Source organism: Haliotis cracherodii, unplaced genomic scaffold, assembly GCF_022045235.1.
Source record: "Haliotis cracherodii isolate W230 unplaced genomic scaffold, xgHalCrac1.p SCAF_24, whole genome shotgun sequence".
Classification (NCBI taxonomy): domain Eukaryota; kingdom Metazoa; phylum Mollusca; class Gastropoda; order Lepetellida; family Haliotidae; genus Haliotis; species Haliotis cracherodii.
Window position 1 is genome coordinate 9,270,965 of NW_027266280.1, and position 20,552 is coordinate 9,291,516.

General features: G+C 39.1%; 1 protein-coding gene across 7 annotated transcripts in view; it reads right to left on the reverse strand.

Moving 5' to 3' along the window:
• Positions 1 to 20,552, reverse strand: part of LOC139472359 (phosphatidylserine decarboxylase proenzyme, mitochondrial-like) — a 55,123-nt gene that overhangs the window by 3,291 nt on the left and 31,280 nt on the right. For 3 of the 7 annotated variants that reach the window (XM_071254824.1, XM_071254825.1, XM_071254823.1), the window contains exons 2-5: positions 13,395 to 13,797; positions 7,743 to 7,979; positions 5,324 to 5,612; positions 320 to 480 (exon numbers count right to left, since the gene is read on the reverse strand). In XM_071254824.1, coding sequence (XP_071110925.1) covers positions 320 to 480; positions 5,324 to 5,612; positions 7,743 to 7,979; positions 13,395 to 13,778 — 1,071 coding nt within the window. In that variant the 5' untranslated portion in view covers positions 13,779 to 13,797. Of the gene's footprint in view, positions 1 to 319; positions 481 to 2,487; positions 2,537 to 5,323; positions 5,613 to 7,742; positions 7,980 to 13,394; positions 13,798 to 20,330; positions 20,357 to 20,552 lie in introns of those variants that run through there. The other 4 variants (XM_071254827.1, XM_071254829.1, XM_071254826.1 and 1 more) reach the window with 3 other exon arrangements.

Sequence of the window (20,552 nt, forward strand, 5' to 3'; positions counted from 1 at the left end):
CAAACAATTTCATGACAACTGATGCCAGAGAACCTGATCCATTCCATATCCTGTCTGCATTCCAAACCTAGAGTTCATTCCAATTCTAGACCAAAAACAGCAATGAATGTCTTGTCAGAAAAATGTTCCAAAGTTACCCTTGTTAGATGGATCCTACCCTGAGAAGCAATCCTGAGATCAACGCTTACCTCATCACAGATCTCAATCAATCCCGAGAATAACGCTTACCTCATCACGATAGGTCTCATCAAACAAATCCCAAGATCAACGCTTACCTCATCACAAATCTCATCAAATAAGTCCCGAGAACAATGCTTACCTCGTCACAGTAGATCTTGATGGAACCAACGTTGGTGGCGCCGACGGCCGTCATGGAGAAGAATCCATGCTCCCAGGTGCCGGAGTAAACGACTCGCTCGTTGAAGTTGAAGAGTCCCTGCACCCAGCGCGCCACCCCGGGGCTGACACTGAGCAACTCACCTGCACAAACAAGTGTTCATGTACACCTGTCACAGGTCACAGGTCACAGTACTCGTTCGTACTGCAGGACACAAAATCATTAACGCTGCACTTTACAGAAATCAGATATGCAGAATGTCTTTTAATGGTTATTCTAATAATTGAAACAATTTAATAACAACACTTGGCTGGCACAGGTCTTAACACATCTCGTATATATTTCCTTACCAAGACAACAAAGTTTTAAAAATTTGAAGTTTGTTCAAGGCTTTGATTGGCTTTTAGAAGTTGGTAGAACATGAAACTTGTTATGGATAACAACTTCTTTATTCTTAACATGGAATCTCCCCTTTCAGAACACCCTATCAGCAACTGACCACTGTATTTCTTGGAAACAAACAAAGATTCTCCATACCAACATCAATCAATGGATAAAAGAGTGAGTGAGTGAGTGAGTGAGTATGGTTTTACGCCGCTTTGGCATTCACGGCGGGGGACACCAGAAATGGGCTTCACATAAATGGATAAAAGAGGAGTGAGTGAGTTTGGTTTGACACCGCTTTTGACAGTATTCCAGTCATATCACGGTGTGTCAGCTTAATGTGGGAGGAAAGCCTGAAGTGATGCAGGTCTCGGACGTTTACCACTTTGGCGAAACCCACGAGCATGGGTATGATGCTGGCAAACCTAGAAATATAATCGGAGCGAATTGGGATTCAAACCCATGACCTTAGACCTATCTTGTGTAAACATACCAGCATGAATAAACATCTTCTCAATAAGCTAATACAGTATTCTACTGATGAAACGGCACAAAGTTGTCCTGAAACGTCTTTACAAAGTTAGGAAGTGAGTGAGTTTGATTTTACGCCGCTTTTAGCAATATTCCAGCAATAGCGGGGTACACCAGAAATAGACTTCACACATTGTACCCATGTCTTCGGCATGACTAGTGAACACGTAGACCACTAGGCTACCCAACCGCTCCTCATTACAAACAATAAAGAAGTTGTTATCCATAAAAAGTTTCATGTTTTCAAAGAAGTCTGTTAATTTAGATCTCGATGGGAGATGTTTTTGTGAAAAACAATCAGCCAAGTGCTGTGTTCCTGTAAATCTGAAGAACATTTAAAATGGCCTTTCAGCGCTAACATATTCAAACATCTCCCCTTCAAACATATCACAGCATCACATGGATCCTACCTCTGGAAACAAATATTGTAATAAATCACATTTGATGAACATTTATTTAGTTGCATTAACTTCGCAGACACAATTTTATTGAGATGGGAATGCCAAAGCCCATTTATCAAGAAAACTCTAAATTAAAATGAAATCTCTCAGTGATAGTGGCAGTTGATCATGCAGAAAGGGACATGCTTTGTAAGGAACTTGTCACGCGTTGCGTAAAGCTAGGGACATCTTTCATATAAAATAGGGAAGAATAACTAATCAAGAACTCATTTTTTGGGAAATGTATAAAGAATTGTGCATGAGTTCTTTTACAATTATTTAAAGTGAGAAAGTAATTGAGAATCGTGTGATTTTTTTTTTAAGACAAGTTCCTCTCTGGAAAAGAGTACATAGATTTCTCTTATTATTGCATCAAATACTTCAAGAACTCAAAACAATCGCATTGAAATAAGCATTAATAAAATGTGAACTATTTTTTTGAAAATTTAAAATTTATTCAAAATCTAATTTCAAACAAAATATTTTGATGCTTTCAAAATGAGAAATCTATATAAGAGATTAAAGCTGGAAAAGACCTTTAGCAATTAATTCTTAAGCAGCTTTAAGTCTATGTTTGCAAATAGCAAAACGAACAAACAAATTGTTCTGTTTTTTTTGTTTATTTGTTTCCTTTTAAATTAAGAACATATCAACTTCATTCTCTCTTTTTTAGATTATTACTTGTGTAGCTGTATATTTTTGAGGTCGTGCATTTGTCCAAAGTTTTCGGGTCTAGCGTATGCAGGTGCATGTCATGCGGAGGGTGTGGGGTGTGTTGTGCTTGTATACAGATACCTCAGTTACAACGCTGAGTGGAGGGAGACCCGACCGCTGTCAGCCATGTCTGTTACAATATAACATGGATTTACAGTTGGTGTGGGCAGAATATACCAACAATACGGTAATCAGAGATGCCAACCATTACATTTTGGGCGTAATAGTTACAATTTTGAGCCATAATTACGTTTCCGGTCGACCTCCCCCAAATTACGATTTTTGTCATATTTTTCATAAATTGTTTCATAAAACATCAAAGTGAGCACATTGTTACTGCATTGGTTACTATACATTCTACAGGGCAACTAAACTGACCATTGAGAGCCATGCTTTCAATTCCCATTGTGTTAAAATGTCCATTACTCAGTGAAACAAGGTCTCTGATTGGTTGTTATGTTAAAACACACTCAAGTCATTTCATCGATCGATCTTTATGGATGCAAACAGGAAACTGATTGCATGTACATCAATATTACTTCAGAACTCAAAACACCACATTGTCTTTCTAAAAACAGCTAATCAGCCCTCTAAGTTCGTTTTTTTGAGTGAGGGAGCCAAGCGGCTCCTAACATGAATATCTTAGGAGCCAAACCTTAGTTTTTAGGAGCCATATCTTCAAAAAAAATTGTCAGTAGTTATGTTTACTTTGAGGTCGCCAAGTGGCAAACAGTACAAAACTTTAGGCCACCAATCATAGACTTAAGTCACATTTGGCCACCAAGGGGTGCTACTGAGAGGGCTGTTATTAATGTCACATGATGAATTTTATAAATGTGGAGAAATGACACAATTCACTTATGTCCAGGCCTAACGAAAATGTCGAAGCGAAAACCCATATCATGATACTGTTAAGATAACTCCTTTTTAAATGAAATTACGTGGTTATGGCTCACTGATCACTCCAAAGCTTCCATTAGGGTGGCATCTCTGATTGTAATGCTATCATATACCCATCTTCACGTTATCATGGCTTGAGAAGAATGTGAAAACATGCAACTAAGAATCAAGATTAAAGCAAGAAAATACATTAGGCTATGAAGATGGCAAGCAGTTACCGTATTCGACGTAATAAGCGCCCAGGGCGCTCTCAAAATTAGAAATAGGAGGCTCTTATTGGAATATTATTTTGGTGAAATTATTATTTTGAGTTGAAAGATACATTTCGTTGTTTTTGCTGATGGCCTTAACTGTTTATATACGACATATATTTTTCAAGAATTTAATTGCCCATAATCAAGGGTGCATATAACACACGAGTGCGCATTATACACGAATAAATAAGTCTTGTGTACATTGATCAATAGGAAAAAGTGCTAATTGGGATTGTTCACTTGCCAATGTATTAGCAAATATCGCCGTGGGCGCTTATTAGAGCGGGGCGCTTATTACGTCGAATACGGTAAGCATGTTACGTGACAATGTCGTTAAAATCAGTTCTTGCTCCTGCTACATATAGATTGGAGGACATCCCATTACGGGTCACGACAGTACGACCATTCACAAGACCAACTAATGATTTGATTATTAGTCAAGCAGAAAGCAGCTTTCTTGAGCTTTATGGCACTAGTTTCAAACTGGCAACTTCCATTTCAGACTACGGTTTGAAAAATATTTTGACAAATTTCAAGTTTCAAAACTGAACAAAAGAACATTCTGGCAGATTTTATGGCAGTACTTCCCACCGGCTTTGAAACATTTCTTCCATTTTGAATGTTTAGCCAACTGATGCGAGCTATTGACGGCAATTTTGACGGAATCAGACGTACATCCCGCAACTGTTGTTCTGAATACTCCATGTTAACAATTTAGAGGTTGCATGATTAGAAAACACATTCTGACTGTTGCTTTCCCGATCTGGTAAGTGGTGCTCTGATTGGTCAGATAAAAGGTCGTTCTGACGTGACCCATAATGGTTTGTCCTCAGATCTTTGCAGTAGCAAGAACTAAGATCTGATTTCAATGAGATTGGTTAAATGACAAATGGAAATAGCAGAGAAACTTGCAAGAATGGATACATGTAAATACACAGGAAACCATAAATGTTATAACATTAAATGTATATTACGAGTTATAACATCCCTGATTTTTCAAATTTGCTCGAATAAATATTTTGAAAAAAATTGTTTTCTAATTCACAATTTTTAAATTTTTTTTCTGTTTTTCTTTCAAAAGCTTGAACAGTTTGAAACTTTTTCAAATAAAAACTAACACCAATGACTGTAATATGTGTCAAGATATGTATTAATTTAAGTTAACCAATGCCAAAATATTGGAATAACCACAATAAGATCTAACACAAACACACACTGAACAGACAGGGTAACTAATACAGACACACACCTCTAAAAAAACAAACACAGACCTACATAGAAACAGACCCACAGAGAGACAGTCATTAAATGTGCTATTGATAGTGTATCTACAGGAAGTTAATGCAACTCCAATCACCAAAGCAGGTTTGTATAGAACATTAAGTGATCAAATAATAAACCGTAGTTTAAGTTAGTTAAAACACGCAGTGGTTTTGGTTCAATGTAAAACTGTGATCTTATCCTTGCTTTACATTTTCAACCAGAACCGAGGAATCGTGTTTTAACCTATTCTTCATGAGCTAGGACCCAATAGAACAAATGCAAGGAGGGTGTGAGTTTGATTTAACGCCGCTTTTAGCAATATACCAGTAATATCACGGCAGGGGACACCAGAAATGGGCTTCACACATTGTACCCATGTCGGGAATCGAACCCGGGTCTTCGGCGTGACGAGCGAACGCTTTAACCACTAGGCTACCTGACCGCCCCCAAATTCACGGAACCAGACACCCAAACCCAGAGTGTAAGAACACAATGCCTACCAGGGAAGTGTCGGCGATGTTGTATGCTCCACTGGGTGGGGGAGTGGAAGCGGTGGTAGTCGCCGGGCGCCAGATAGATGATGGTGTGGTACAGCCGGTGCCCTGGTTTCACCCCCAGCCGTTCCTGGTACTCCTTGTCAGACAGGTGGTTGATGTCCTCGCCATGTCGAGTTCGCTGCCAGGCTGGCCCCAGGAAACCCCGGAGTGAGTAGGTGACCCCCTTGACTTGTTCCACCACCCCGTTCTTCACCTGGCCATGGTGCAGGATCTTGCCATCAGCCGGGCTTGTCTGCAAACAGTGAGTGAGTGAGTGAGTGAGTGAGTGAGTGAGTGAGTGAGTGAAAATTTAACGTCCCATCAGCATTATTGCAGCCATATAGCGACTAGTGAGTAAGTGAGTTGGGTTTAACTCAGCCTTGGAAGTATTTAAATGATATCGCAGCGTGCCAGCTTGATGTTGGAGGAGAGAACAAACTGATGCATGTCGTTTACCACTCTGCTGGAACCATGAGCATGGGTATTGTGCTGAGAAACCCAGAAACACAATTGGGGTGAACAGTGATTCGATCCCACGATCATAAGTTCTGGCAGCATTCATGACAGACTTGTTTTAATCCAGGACAAGCCGAATAGTGACTCGTGCCCCTCTCCCTTTCTGCGACCGGGTTCTGTCTTAGCGCAAACGGGCATACCTAAAACAATTGTCAACTTGTTGCGTAATGGTTCACATGTATTTCCCCTTACATTATATATATTTCAGATGCAGTTTGAAGCACATCGGGACGTCATACAGTATGATTGAACACATTTAACTATGTCTTGGGTATATTTTTAGATGCAAGACGTATGTAAAATCAAAAATTATTATTCTTTGATGAAGAACTTGAAATAATATGTGCATTCTGATTGGTTTGTCATATTTTCGCACATAACATTCATCGATAGGGGGACGAGTCTTCTTGCAGGTTAGGAAAAGGGGCGAGTGGTGACGAATTGTTCTGGCTGGCTCAAGGGACATAACTCTGCACTGTGAATTGTGTCCCCTTGGACAACTGGCAGGGCAAACCTCAGTACATGGTTAATAGTTTCCACATATGGCTATTGAACATTGGATACTAGTTGTGAGAAGAAAGATTTTAAAAAAAGGGAACTAACAATCTGACACCATAATCTTTTAAATTACATGTATTATCTTGACTAAATCAAGAGAGTGAGTGAGCGAGTGATTATTGCTTATCGTTGTATCAGCAATCAAACAGCTATTCATGGAGATAAATCAACACAAAAAAGCGTGCTCTTATCTTGAATGGGGTCACTTATTCAGGAATTGGGCAAGAAAAAAAGGATTGTTTACCATGTATTTGTTTACCTAACACTGTAAAGTCCAAAGTCAATAACTCACAGTCACATACTTAAGTGATCACTTGTTACCATGGCAACAAATACAACAATGTCTAGATACCATTACATAATTCAACACCAAATTCAAAAGTAATCGGACATGGAATACATAGATGTGGCAGTACAAGACTGACAAACATCTTGTTGAATATGTTAGTACATACTGGTGATATACATAAGAAAACACATTTTTTTTCCCTACTGATTAAGACGTCAGAACTGAGGTCAACAGTCAGAGTTCAAGTTGACATCAGGTGTGTGCAGATATACACAGGGAATCAACATGTTGACGGAGCTGTGAGATTACACTGCCCTCTGGTGGTCAGTCAGTCTACGGGTTCTGCATGACACCATCAGAGGCAAGAGGCAAAGGCCGGGTGATACTGGGGTGAGATAACAGTGTATATTTACTGACTGATATCACCATGTCACGCCCACACTCCACAGTATCACCTGCCCGGCTGCAAGGTTAATAAACGGACTTCGGGACAACATCAGAAGGATATAAATATAGAATGTTCATGTAAGAATTCGTAAACTGTCGTGAAAATTCCGGTCGATTGCAGGATTTGCAAAGCATGCACACCGCCAACTCATTGTCAACAGATATTTTCCAAATCTTCAATGTTTTTAATGAAGGTGCTCATGTGATTTGATGCATTTCGTGATGCATTATTATTGTCCTGACTGGGTGCCGCTATTTTTTTAAAAGCAAATTCAAGTGATACGAGAGGTGGAATCTGATTAGTCGATGGGAGAGGCTTAGAAGGGACAGAACTCATAATAGCCACTGGTGGTGCTACGATAGAGCCCAGGAGTTCCAGTCAAGTTCTGCTGGGGTGGAAACTGTATTTTTATAGTCAGCTAACTCTCTTGCCTCGGGAAGATGATTATACCGCAGACCTGAATTTCATTCCTCGGAAGATGCGGTATAATAAGCCAACACCTTAACCACTACGCTACCCCAATGCCCTCACTATCTTGCAGTAACCTTGTTGAGTGCTAACAGACAACTCACCAGGGAATGAGAATCATCAATAGGTCGGACGTGGGATTTCAGTTGGCGACGGAAAAACTCTCCAAGGTTTCGGTAGTGCTTCAAATCTTCGATCTCGGCCTCGGACAGATTACATCCAAACATCCAGACATAAATACTGAGGAGAGGATGACGCAGGAAGACAGGAAGGTGAAGGTCGTTGAAGCGCCCCCACAGTCTGGATATTGCTTTTAAAGGCATCTTTCGGTATAACGTGACCTGGAACAGCCATCACAGGAATACATCATAAAAATATTTCAACCAGATGGCTTTTCAACAAAGCACCTTATCATCCCAAAAGAGAGCACATACGGACAAAATATGTAAAATGACACATACAAAGTGCTATAACACAAAGTACATACAAAGTACTATAACACAAAGTACATACAAAGTACTATAACACAAAGTACATACAAAGTACTATAACACAAAGTACATACAAAGTACTTTAACACAAATACCAATAACCTGAAAAGAAAACACAAACTTGTACAAATATTGTTCTGTGCATCACCATCTTAATTAGAATTCTAATGATTCTCTGTAGACAGTGTAAATGGGACAAATAACACAGTAAATATTTTTTTGCTGATGTTGGAGGTTGCTAAAATGCTTCTCCTGCCTGCATGGGGAAGACATATGAAACCCAAAGGTCAGCGACATTTGAGGACCTTAAAAAATTCATCTGATGACTTGGCAAAACATTTCCATGACTTACATCGTATCTTGACGTCTTATTAACTGATTATGAAACCAAGAAAGGCTTGCATGAAGATATGGAACACTTTGACAGTTTCTTGACAGCGTTCTAAAGGAAATAATTGTAGTTTAGGATGACCTTTTGATTGAATTATCCTTCAAGATTTAAGTGATTGAGTGAGTATGATTTTACGCCGCTTTTAGCAATATTCCAGCAATATCACGGTGGGGTACTCTAGAAAGGCGCTTTACACATTGTACCCATGTCGGGAATCGAACCCTGGTCATCGGCGTAGCGAGCAAATGCTTCAACCACTAGCCTACCCGACCGCCCCCTTAAAGATTTAACAATTCCATCAGATATTATGTGGCAGTAGAGTACTGTCAGTGGCTGCAAATGAATGAAGCACTTGTACATTGTGACTAGAATATTTTAGTGATCTGCAGCAACAAGAGTACTTCAGAGTTATCTGCCTTTGTTTATCAACTCTGGGACAGAATACATCATTTTAAAAGTTTCCTTAGCTGACCGTTATAAGAAGGCTGTCTGTACCTATTGAAGAGTGATATGAGGGTGACTGGAGACCTACCAGTGGTTTAGAACAAAGACAATATTTTCCAAGTTTCCCAGGTACAATGAATTTCAATGAATTAAGTCATTACTATATTGATGTTTACAGCTTGAATAAGTGGTCTCCCAAACTGCACTTGCTGGGCTCAAAACCAAAGGTCCAAGACTCGTCCACAAAAATACCGCAAGACACCAAGACCAACCATTTAAAACTCTGAAGGCACTATTCGGAATAAGCGTCTGCCCTATGGTGCGGGACAGGTAGATCTCTCATGTCTGGCCCATAGTTTCAAATCTGTATGGCTCCTTACGGCCTGCAGTAAATTTATTTGTTGATTTATATGTCACAATTTGCTGCAGCTTTTTTAAATGAGGGTCTGAATAGTTTAGTCAGGGCCTGCAGCTTCCAAAGTCTGTGGGTTCTGATATTGGCCTGGCAATTTATTTTATTTCCAGCACTGTCTGAGGGCCTGGGATTTGTGTAGGAGACAGTGTAGTATTTTGTCACTGCTTCAAGAAATACAACATGGAGCTGAACAATTATACAATTTCACAATCTAAGTAGTATAAACAATGGGGGTACGACACCACGGACCATGTACAGGCCCTGAAAATACTTTCTTTGAGGACATCCAGCGGACATTTTGTTTCGTGTAAAACCTGAGAGCAAAATGATTTTTCCAGTATTTTCTATAACAAATTATTTCTTTCAAACAATTCCCAGCCACCAAACCTCACCTACACACCAGATAATCCAATGACTTGATCCTAATTCACACAAAGAACAAGCATGAAATACTCAGATCCTCCGCCAATACACCATTTTAAGTCTAAGTCACAGTTGCCATGGAAACTCGAACAATAAACTTTTAAAAAATTCCATTTCTATCAAAAGGCACCAGTTCACCACTAGACCTATAGACATGCCAAGTTTGGTTAAGATATCTCTCATAATTTTTTAGTTCTGCTCCGGAAACGAAACGGGATGGAGGGAGGAAGGGATGGACGGAAGGACAGACGGACAGCACCCATTCCTATATCCCCCTTCCACTTCGTGGCGGGGGATAATAAAGTTTTAATTACCTTTTCTGCAGTGAATAATGCACAACAGCGCCACATCCTGCTTTTAGTAACTGATACCTGAATCGCTATTGTCAGCTTATGTGACATGTAACAAATTACAACAGCACATAAACACATGAAAATTAGTTACCTGAAACAGCATTGTCTAAAACATTATCTATTCATTGCCACAAAGTACCCATTAGACAGATCAAAAGGAGTAAAAAATACCAAAAAAAACCTATTATTACTCAAAGGAATCGATAATATGTAATTACTTTAGAAGCAGGAAAATTATACGGAATTGTTACGTGATGTTTCTGACCTACACACACTGCTTTCAGACAATGCTTTCAAAGATGCAACAAGAAATCTGATCTTTGGATAATGTAACCTTAATTATTCAGAAAGAATTACTTTTGGGCTCTTCTTCATTGCTATCAATCATGTTCATAATTATTCAGTCCACATGACACAAACATGTGTTACTCAGAATAAAATAATGTCACACGGGCAAAGTATTATCTGTGCTATTTACATACTGCACTAGACCTGTGAAGATTCCGGGGTAGAATAGGTCTTCAGCAACCCATGCTTGTCATAAAAGGTGACTATGCTTGTCATAAAAGGCGACAAACGGGATCGGGTGGATTGATGCTCATGATATTAATCACTGGATTGTCTGGTCCAGACTCGATTATTCACAGACCGCCGTCATATAGCTGGAATATTGCTGAGTGCGGTGTTAAACAACAAACCAACAACCAACATACTGCACTAGAAATTAGAAGGGGTGTCATTTTTAAATATTAAATATTATTATCGACATATTGACTCATAAGTATCATTATAATAAATATATAATAAATAATTAGTTATTCTGTATAAGTACTGATAAAAAGACAAACCCTATCTAGACCTAAATTACTCAATGTAATGCTAATATTAATTTTGCGACCCATAAAATTTTCAAAATTGAATTTTCTATCTTCTCATAAACATGAACAAGGCTGCAGTGATTTAATTTAGTATCGATATTCATCGATAGTATAGTATCGGTATTCGCGTTTCTCTTGCCGATGAGTATAGTAACATATAATCCATATAGAGTATGAGTAGAGTATACTGGAAAGATAATCATATCATTTAAGAGTGTGATTATCCTTTATACATGCAGACAATGTCTTGCTTTCACGTATGACACTAAGACTCTCTAATTGTTTGACAGGCATGACTTAGAAGTTGACGAATGACAAAGTAAGTGTTTTATTGGCCTCATGCCCCATTGGCTTCCACCTTCAATCGTGTTGTGGCAGTATTACCCTTCTGTTGTCATTACATTCGACACCACTCGCCCCTTTCCGTAACCTGCAAGAAGACTCGTCCCCCTATTGTTGAATGCTATGTGCGAAAATACAACAAACCAATCAGAATGCACGTACGATTTCAAGTTTTTCGTCAAAGAATCCCTCAGAAATAATTTTTGATTTTACATACGTGTTGCATCTAACATATACCCAAGACACAGTTAAATGTCTTCAATCATACTGTATAATTAATTCCGCATGTCCCAATGGGCTATAAATTGCATCTGGAATACATATAATATATGGGGAAACATATGGGAAACATATGGGAAGCATATGGGAAGCATTGCGCAATGAGTTGACAATTGTTTTAGGTATGCCCGTTTGCGCTAAGACAGAGCCCGGTCGCAAAAATGGCCATGAGAGGGACACAAGTCACTATTCGGCTTGTCCTGGAATAACACGAGTTGGTCTATACCGAATCGTCCCCTTTACAGTATTAAAGAAGTTGATATCCATAAATTGTGTCTACTTTGTAAGAGTCTCCTAACCTATACCAAAAATTGCTTACAGACATTGAAATCTAGTGTCCCTCTTAGACATCCATTAGTTAACTGTTATCACAGAACATCTATTTTCCCACGAAGACATGACTAACAGAATCATTGTAGTGACCCTTCTTTATGCGGTACTTGTGTTGCTATACTATTTGAGCGCATTAATAATGATATCAGTTGACTGAATCAGTTTCTCTAAGACAATTGGCTGAATACAGTTTCTTTGAGATGATTAATTGACTAAATACAGTTTCTGAGACAATTGACTGAATACAGTTTCTCTGAGATGATTGATTGACTAAATACAGTTTCTGAGACAATTGACTAAATACAGTTTCTGAGACAATTGACTGAATACAGTTTCTCTGAGATGATTGATTGACTAAATACAGTTTCTGAGACAATTGACTGAAATCAGTTTCTCTGAGACAATTGACTAAATACAGTTTCTGAGACAATTGACTGAATACAGTTTCTCTGAGATGATTGATTGACTAAATACAGTTTCTGAGACAACTGACTGAATAGTTTCTGGGACAATTGACTAAATACTGTTTCTCTGAGATGATTAATTGATTAAATACAGAATCTCTGAGATGATTGTTTGAACAAATTATCTGAGCATGCTAAACATAGTTTCTCTGAGATGATTAATTGACTAAATACAATTTCTTGAGTTGATCAAGTAAGTATTAATGGTGACTCCCTGCACTACAAACCAAGTAATCATCGTCCTGATATATGAAAATGAGAATCACGACTGACTTGTCTATTTGACTACCGTATTCGACATAATAAGCGCCGGGTTCTGATAAGCGCCCACAGCGATATTTGTAATATATTGGCTAGTGAACAATCCCAATTAGCACGCCTTCCGATTGTTTAATGTAGACAAAGACTTATTTATTCGCTTAGGATAAGCACACGTATGTTATATGCACCCTTAATTATGGGCAATTAAATTCTGGAAAAATATATCTGTCGTACATAAACATTTTAGGCCGTCAGCATAAACCACAAAATTTATCTTTCACCTCTGTTTTTTCCACCAAAATAATATTCTAAAAAGAACCCCCTATTTCTATTTTTGAGAACACCCTGGGTGCTTATTACGTCGAATACGGTATTTCTGCTTTAGCCAAGCTCAAGTTCCCATTGGCTGCTCGTTAAGCTGTTATCTTTGTACTTCAATCGTATGTCGTGTAAACATATCAACATGTATATACATTAACTCTTCACACATATCAGTATTCAACCAACGAATGGCCATGAACTCGCCCTGAAAAGCCGTTACAAAGAATATAGAAGTTATCCCTTAAAAAAGTATCACATATTCTAACTTAAGTTTCATAAAAACTCAAACACGTGGTACACATGGAGATGTTGAAGAAAACTTTTGGTTCAAAGATAAATGAAAAAACAACCATTGGCTTACCGTCTTGTTGACTTTTCTTTGATGGTGGCGAAGACTGTGCTTAGCTTTCGGATTTTTTTTAACCCATAATTTCAGTCTCTTTAAGACGGATTTATGCACGTATCGGACCTTCTTCCCCACTAACTGTTGCACACTGGCTGGAACGCTCTTATTAATACCGTACATGACCAGCAGATGTGGGGAGAGTTTTCTCATTTGGCACCAGAAGTCACTGGCGTAGATCTTGAGGAATTGCAGAAGGCCTCTCCGTGTCGTGCGCATCCCCCCGACAATCACCGTTATAAGGATTGTGGAGTATATGAAAGTTGGATTGAGTTTATGGAAGGATGTTAGAGAAGCCAGGCCCGACTGCATGTTGGTGGTCGACACACTGATGGAAGACATGACGTTACTGCTTTGCTCGCTGTCCGGGGGAAAAACAGACATTGTTCAGCTTTTGATGGTGAAACCGTTTCAGGTTTAGAAAGTTTATTTACAACCTATTTCTATCATGTAATGCCTGAATTAGGCAACGGAGGACATATAACCTTCTTGAAGAAAAGTCAAATCGTTCCTGAGAGTCCAGAGTGTTTCAATACAACCAAGTCCAGTAAAGTCACGGAGTCGTCATGCTGGTCAATTAGCAGAGTGTTTCAATAAACAAAGTCCAGTAATATGATGGAGCTGTCATCCCAGCATCGTGTCTGGGTGACAAGGAGATAATCAGTTATATAGCAGGCCGTAATGTGACATCACAAGTGGAAGATCCCTATCTCGGGAGATTCCACTTTCCAGTCACGTAGCAGCCAATCCCATGCTGAATAATGGACTGACCTGCTTGGATCTGGGTATAAAAAGATGTGACACCACTTCACTCTCCCTCTGTTTTGATCTGTTGGGTAAGCTCACACTCACCAACACAAATGAAAGACTTGGAAACATTTACATTAATAACTATCCAAATTACAAATTTGTTAATGTGGGCTGAGTTGTTTCATGAAAGAAGTTAAGATAACAACATCCTGTTACTACTGGTATTAAATCACACTGATTGCTTGACACAAGGACACGCTACAATTGTGGAATGGACAGTCGCTGATCTCTCCACCACTATATTCATCTATCCCTCCCTTCACTTCATCCTTAACCCATCCATCTATCTTTCCTTCCATCCATCTTTCTTTCCATTCTTTTTTCCATCCTCCCTTCCTTCCATCATCCATCTTTCAATCCATCCATCCATTCTTCCATCATCCATCTTTCTATTCATCCTTCTATCCATCCATCCATCCTTCCATCCATACATCCACCAAACCACTCATCCAATATGCCCTTTCATGCATGTATTCATCCATCATCCTTCCATCCATCCATCCATCCTTCCATGCATCCATCCATCCTTCCATGCATCCATCCATCCATCCTTTCATCCATCCATCTGTCTACCTTATCATCTGTCCACCCATCCATCCATCTTTGATCCATCTACCAATAACTTCACCAATGTAACAACTCCATCTGGATACCATCTAGCCCACCACCCATCCACCTATCTGACACAAATAATAATTGAATTTTAAATATAAAAAAGTTAAATACTGGTTTTCCAAGGTCAGAGTTAGACTAAGGTTCTATGGAGTATTTACCTTTGCAAAGAGGAGCACAATTCTGACATTATAAAAGGACAGTTAATCGATGGTCAAAATATAATAAACATACGACTCTTTTGTAACCTGGGGAGGGTACTGAAAGAATCAAAGAAGAAATTAAAGAGATTCAATTGAAAAGAGGAAATGATATGAAATGTGGAGATCTTTTTCTTTGTCATCTCATTGATAATAAACTCTCTCTGTTTCCCCCCCCTCAGCTCTGTGTCCCCACCACCCAACTGTGTCCCCTCCTCACCCAAATACAAAAACTGTCTCCCCCCAATGTGTCCCCGTCCCCAACTGTGTCCCCTCCCCACCCAAATAAAAAAACTGTCTCCACCCCCCAACTGTGTCCCTTCCCCCCAACTGTGTCCCCTCCCCCCAACTGAGTCCCCTCCCCACCCAAATAAAAAAACTGTCTCCACCCCCCCAACTGTCTTCTCTCTCTCCCCCCCAAAACAAAACAACAACCCAAAACTGTGTCCCCACCCCCCAACTGTGTCCCCACCCCCCAACTGTGTCCTCTCCCTACACTACAGTAAGTAAGCAATATTCTAGCTACATCCTGATTGCCTATAAATATTTGAGTTTGGTCCAGACAAACCAGTTTTTGATAGCACGAGCAACGTCCAGTGCTGTGGGGTCTGACAACCTGCTGTCCATTTGAGTCTCCCCAAGTGAGGGACTATGGTTTAATGCAATTTAAATTGCTTTTAGCAATATTCACGCAATAATATTCCAGGGGACACCGGAAATGGGCTTCCAAAACAGTACCCATGTGGGGACTTAAACCGGGGCTTTGGCATAATGAATGAACGCTTTAACCACTAGGCTACCTCACCGCCCCTCAAGCATGAGGTACTGAATAGGCAATATGACAGATCAGAAATATATACGAGTTTTATAAAACAGATGGCATGTGTTGCGCTGTCGTCTTAGGCATCATGTGCAATTTGTTGCAAGTTGCATCCCTTGGGCATGCCAGAAACCAATCATTGTGGGTTGAAATTCTCGTTCGTTCGCCCAGATTATGTTTCTAAGTTTGTCAGCACCATACCCAAGATCATGGGTTTCACCAAAGTGGTAAACGTCTAAGACCTGCATCACTTTGGGCTTTCCTACCACATCAAGCTGACACGCTGTGATATAACTGGAATACTGTCCAAAGCAGCATTAAACCCAACTCACTCACTCACTTTAACAGAATTCCAGTTATATCACAGCATGACAGATTAATGTAGAAGGAAAGTTTGAAGTGATGCAGGACATTTTACCACTTCGGTGAAATCAAAGAGCTGGTGCAGACAAACCCTTATCAGAGATTTGAACCAATAGGGGTAGGATTCCAGCACACCTCAGTGATGCACTTCTGTATAGTGAATTTTGATGCAATATTCCAGCTATATGACAGCAGCCTTAAAATAATCCGTTCTGGAGCAGACAATCCAGTAACTGACATTGGCGGTAAAACGAGGATAAGTACAGATTATCCTTTGCCAACATTTTGATCCCTCATCTTAACAGTGTTGGCTAGTCATCATGGCACCCTTAATTAGCTATGCAGAGTTGCATCCCTTAGGTGTGCAAGGATTCTATAATCCTTGGATCAGGTTGCTGGGTTGCTGGGGACCTATATTCCTACCCAGAATTCCCCCCCCCCATGGACTCATACAACCACTTATTAGATGACTCATAAGATGGCTTAATTAACTTAACTGACTTCTCAAATTACATAACTTATTAAATGAAATATGAGATGACTTAGTAAATGAAATATTAGATGACTTAGTAAATGAAATATCAGTTGACTTATTTAATGACATATTAGCAGGGATTATCCTGGAAGTTTCACCCGTGAGAGAAAATCTCCCCTGGTCCAAAAGCAAAGAGATTTTGGCGTGTGATGAGATTTTGCTCATTTTCAGAGATATCTTCTCACAGCAGAAAACTTGATTTTCGGTATTAGTGACATCAATAATGTTGCAATTAATGTTACTAGACTATATAGATGTATCCTCTGATATCCTATTTTCTATCATTAATTATTCCACTGTGAATATTTAAAATATTAGCATGAATGAGTGACTTTGGTTTTACGCCGCTTTTAGCAATATTCCAGCAATATCACAGCAGGGGACACCAGAAATGGGCTTCACACATTGTACCAATGTCGGGAATCGAACCAGGTCTTCAGTGTGACAAGCGAACGCTTCAACCACTAGCTACCCGACCGCCCCATTAGCATTAGTATAAACAAAATATTAAAAAAGTACTTCAGGAGAAATTTCACTAATATTTGTTTTTCTGTTCATTGTCGACTTGATGGGGAGTTATTCTCGAGGACAATTATAGATCGTTTAGGAGGCATGTTTACCACCATTAGCTGTTCATGTCGTTGGCATGCAGGAGACAACAATCTGCAGTTATCAAATTTCGACAATGTGTCATAACTTAATATATTGAAAGTGATGACATGAAATAGCGAGTGTTGTAAATGGTATTCCAGTTTGTTGGCAAAAAATATATTATTTACATTCCAGTGCCTTCATCAATTTTGCTGTCTTATTTCCGTCTGTAATGAGTTCCATATCAGAGATCGGGTCTCTGACCATATCAAAAGAAATCTTCTCAATATGGAGTTTTGAATTAATTAGAAGTGACAGTTCATTATACAATGACTATTGCTCCAGGTTCACCCTTTTAATTAGCAACAATTAAGTTATTTATTTCCTGCAGAAGGCGGCGTGTTTGCCATGTGCAGCAGCCCGAAAATGCTTATGAGTAACAGGAAGATGAAAAGACAGTTGACATTCAAGATGTTTATGAATTACATTTGAATGATTAAGTCACAGTTTTCAATTTTCATGGTCAAATCTGGAGGCAAATGTATTGAAGCATATCCTAACAAATCTAATTCCAACTTGCTGTTTGGCCACTAAAAATAGTTCGAAATTCAAAATTCATGTACGATGGTCATTTTGCACGAGGATATGTTAATGAAAACAGTGCCGTCCTTCAGACTAGGAGAATCTCATCTAAAATACAATCGTTTTTTATCTGAAATTTGTGTATTCTTATGGAGAAAGAGTTGAATGTATATTCATTTAGGTTTTGTTGTCATTTCAAAATCGAAATTTGCTTGTGTTTTGAAACTTTACCCGTGATTGCCTTTTTTTCTCTTGATTTCTGTACAGACGTACATACATGTACGTCTTTGATTTCTGCTACATGTATTATTTGAGTTAGAAAAAAATAAATTCAATTTTAGATCACAGAATAAGATTTTTTTTTGCTACCAAAGTGTTTATTGTAAAAACAAACACTCGCTTTGCCAATCAGGGATAAAAGAAATGTTGCGCACTCCACCATTGTCCCCTGATGCAAAGCTCCATGCAGTGATATCGGCTTTACACAGTAAGAGATAGCATGCAGTGTTGCGAGTATTCAAATTGCCGTTTCGATTGACATCTTTTGATGATTGAATTAACTACTGTGTAAGTTTTTCAGGTACGGTAGATAATTTATTCAAGCAATGTGACATTTTCGATTATTTTGTAGGTGAAAATGAGAGCTTCGATGCACATAAAACTTGATGCACACGATTTTCAATCGCACTGATTAAATGTTGATGCGATATCTATGAAAACTTTGCGAGAATATCGTCGAATAGCGACCAAAGTCAATCCCTATATTAGATGACTTATTAAAAGACACATAAAATGAAAAATGAGATGAGAATTGGTCTATCATCTGTATCTTATAAAAGAATAACAATGCTGCTTTTTCCCAGAATTCCTGCTGGGTAGCCATGGGTGGAGAACTGGAGGCGTCTTTCTCATCCGAATCACCATGGGGTTTGATATGACATTATTTTCATTCAAACAGGACCAAAACTTAGAGACTGTTCGTCTACACACATCCTTACCCTACCAGGACACATGTTTGACACTGAATCCCCATTTCAGCCCCCTTACCAATCCCAAGTTACCATGACAACATACCTCTACAGGGCACAGACTTGTTCTGATTGAGCTTCAGTCAATTCAAAAACTGTATCATTAATTTTCTTCTAATTACAAATATTCTTCCATAAACTTTGAAACACGAACAAAATTAAACCTTTTATGTCTTATCATCAGTGTGACGAAACTTGTACACAAACACGAAGATAGATGAAAGTGATGCAATAATACTCTTGACTAGTGTAAATTTTTAATGACTGTCACGTTTAGATCACGTTTTTGCTGACATAGTCCCAGTGGAAATTTCCATGCCATATACTTCCATGGTCTCCATGGAAAACCCATTATCAGGCAGCTGGCCTGATACACAACAATATGTAACTCACTGACCTAGTACAACGCTATCTACTCCACCAAATCACACTCAAAGTTTCGATCGAAAGTTTGATACAAAAAACTACTTTCATACAACTCCTTCACACTGAAAAACACAGAACCACTTTCAAAATATTCAAGAACTCAACACACAAAAACAGTGAGTGAGTGAGTATGGTTATACGCCGCTTTTAGCAATATTCCAGCAATATCACGGCAGGGGTCACCAGAAATGGGCTTCACACATTGTACCCATGTTGGGAATCGAACCCGGATCTTCAGCGTGACGAGCGAACGCTTTAACCACTAGGCTACCCGACCACCCCCCCCAACAAAAACAAAAAGTCACATTCTGATGTATTATAGTGAGTGAGTGAGTATGGTTTTACACCTCTTTTAGTAATATTCCAGGAATATCATGGTGGGGACACCAGGAATGGGTTTCACACAATGTACCTGATGTATATTACTCTACACTATATAATCTATAGTTACATGTACTGACAACCGCTATGGGGTTATTGACACTGTAGAGGTTAATGGGGACGTCCTTATCAATGGCACCAACCCGGGCTTGAGGGATTAACCAGAGTTTTAAACATCTAAGACCTGCTTCTATTCAGATTTTCCTCTCAACACGATGCAACTGAAATACTGACCACAGCAGCGTTTAATCCACTATTACGTGATTGTATTAATCATATTGTATGTTACTTTTCAAGCACCGTTAAACACAACTCACACACTCCTTAGGAATACTTGCACAATCCTAGCCTTAAAAAAGAATGCATAGGTCACTAACTTGATCTATATCATAATCTCTTACAGTATGAATCTAAACAATGAAACTTTAAGATTTCAAATTTCCTAAGGAGTTGTCAGATGGACCAGGTCATATGACCTCGAAATGGCCATTGTTTTCTGTGGAATATGATCCCTTGGTTTCTTTAATTCTATGTCCCATCACTCACCCAGGGAATGAATCTCTGCCCCATACGTATTCAAATCAACCTGCATCTCTGGACGATGGAACCATCTCGTTGGTGTAGTGGATAGACTGTCTGTTTGGAAAGCAGTAGGTCGGCGGTTCGATCCCCGGCCCAGTCATACCAAAGATGTTAAACGATGGTACTCTTTGTTACCTGCCTGGTGCTCGGCATTAGGGGGATAAAACAAGGACTGGTCAGCTCGAA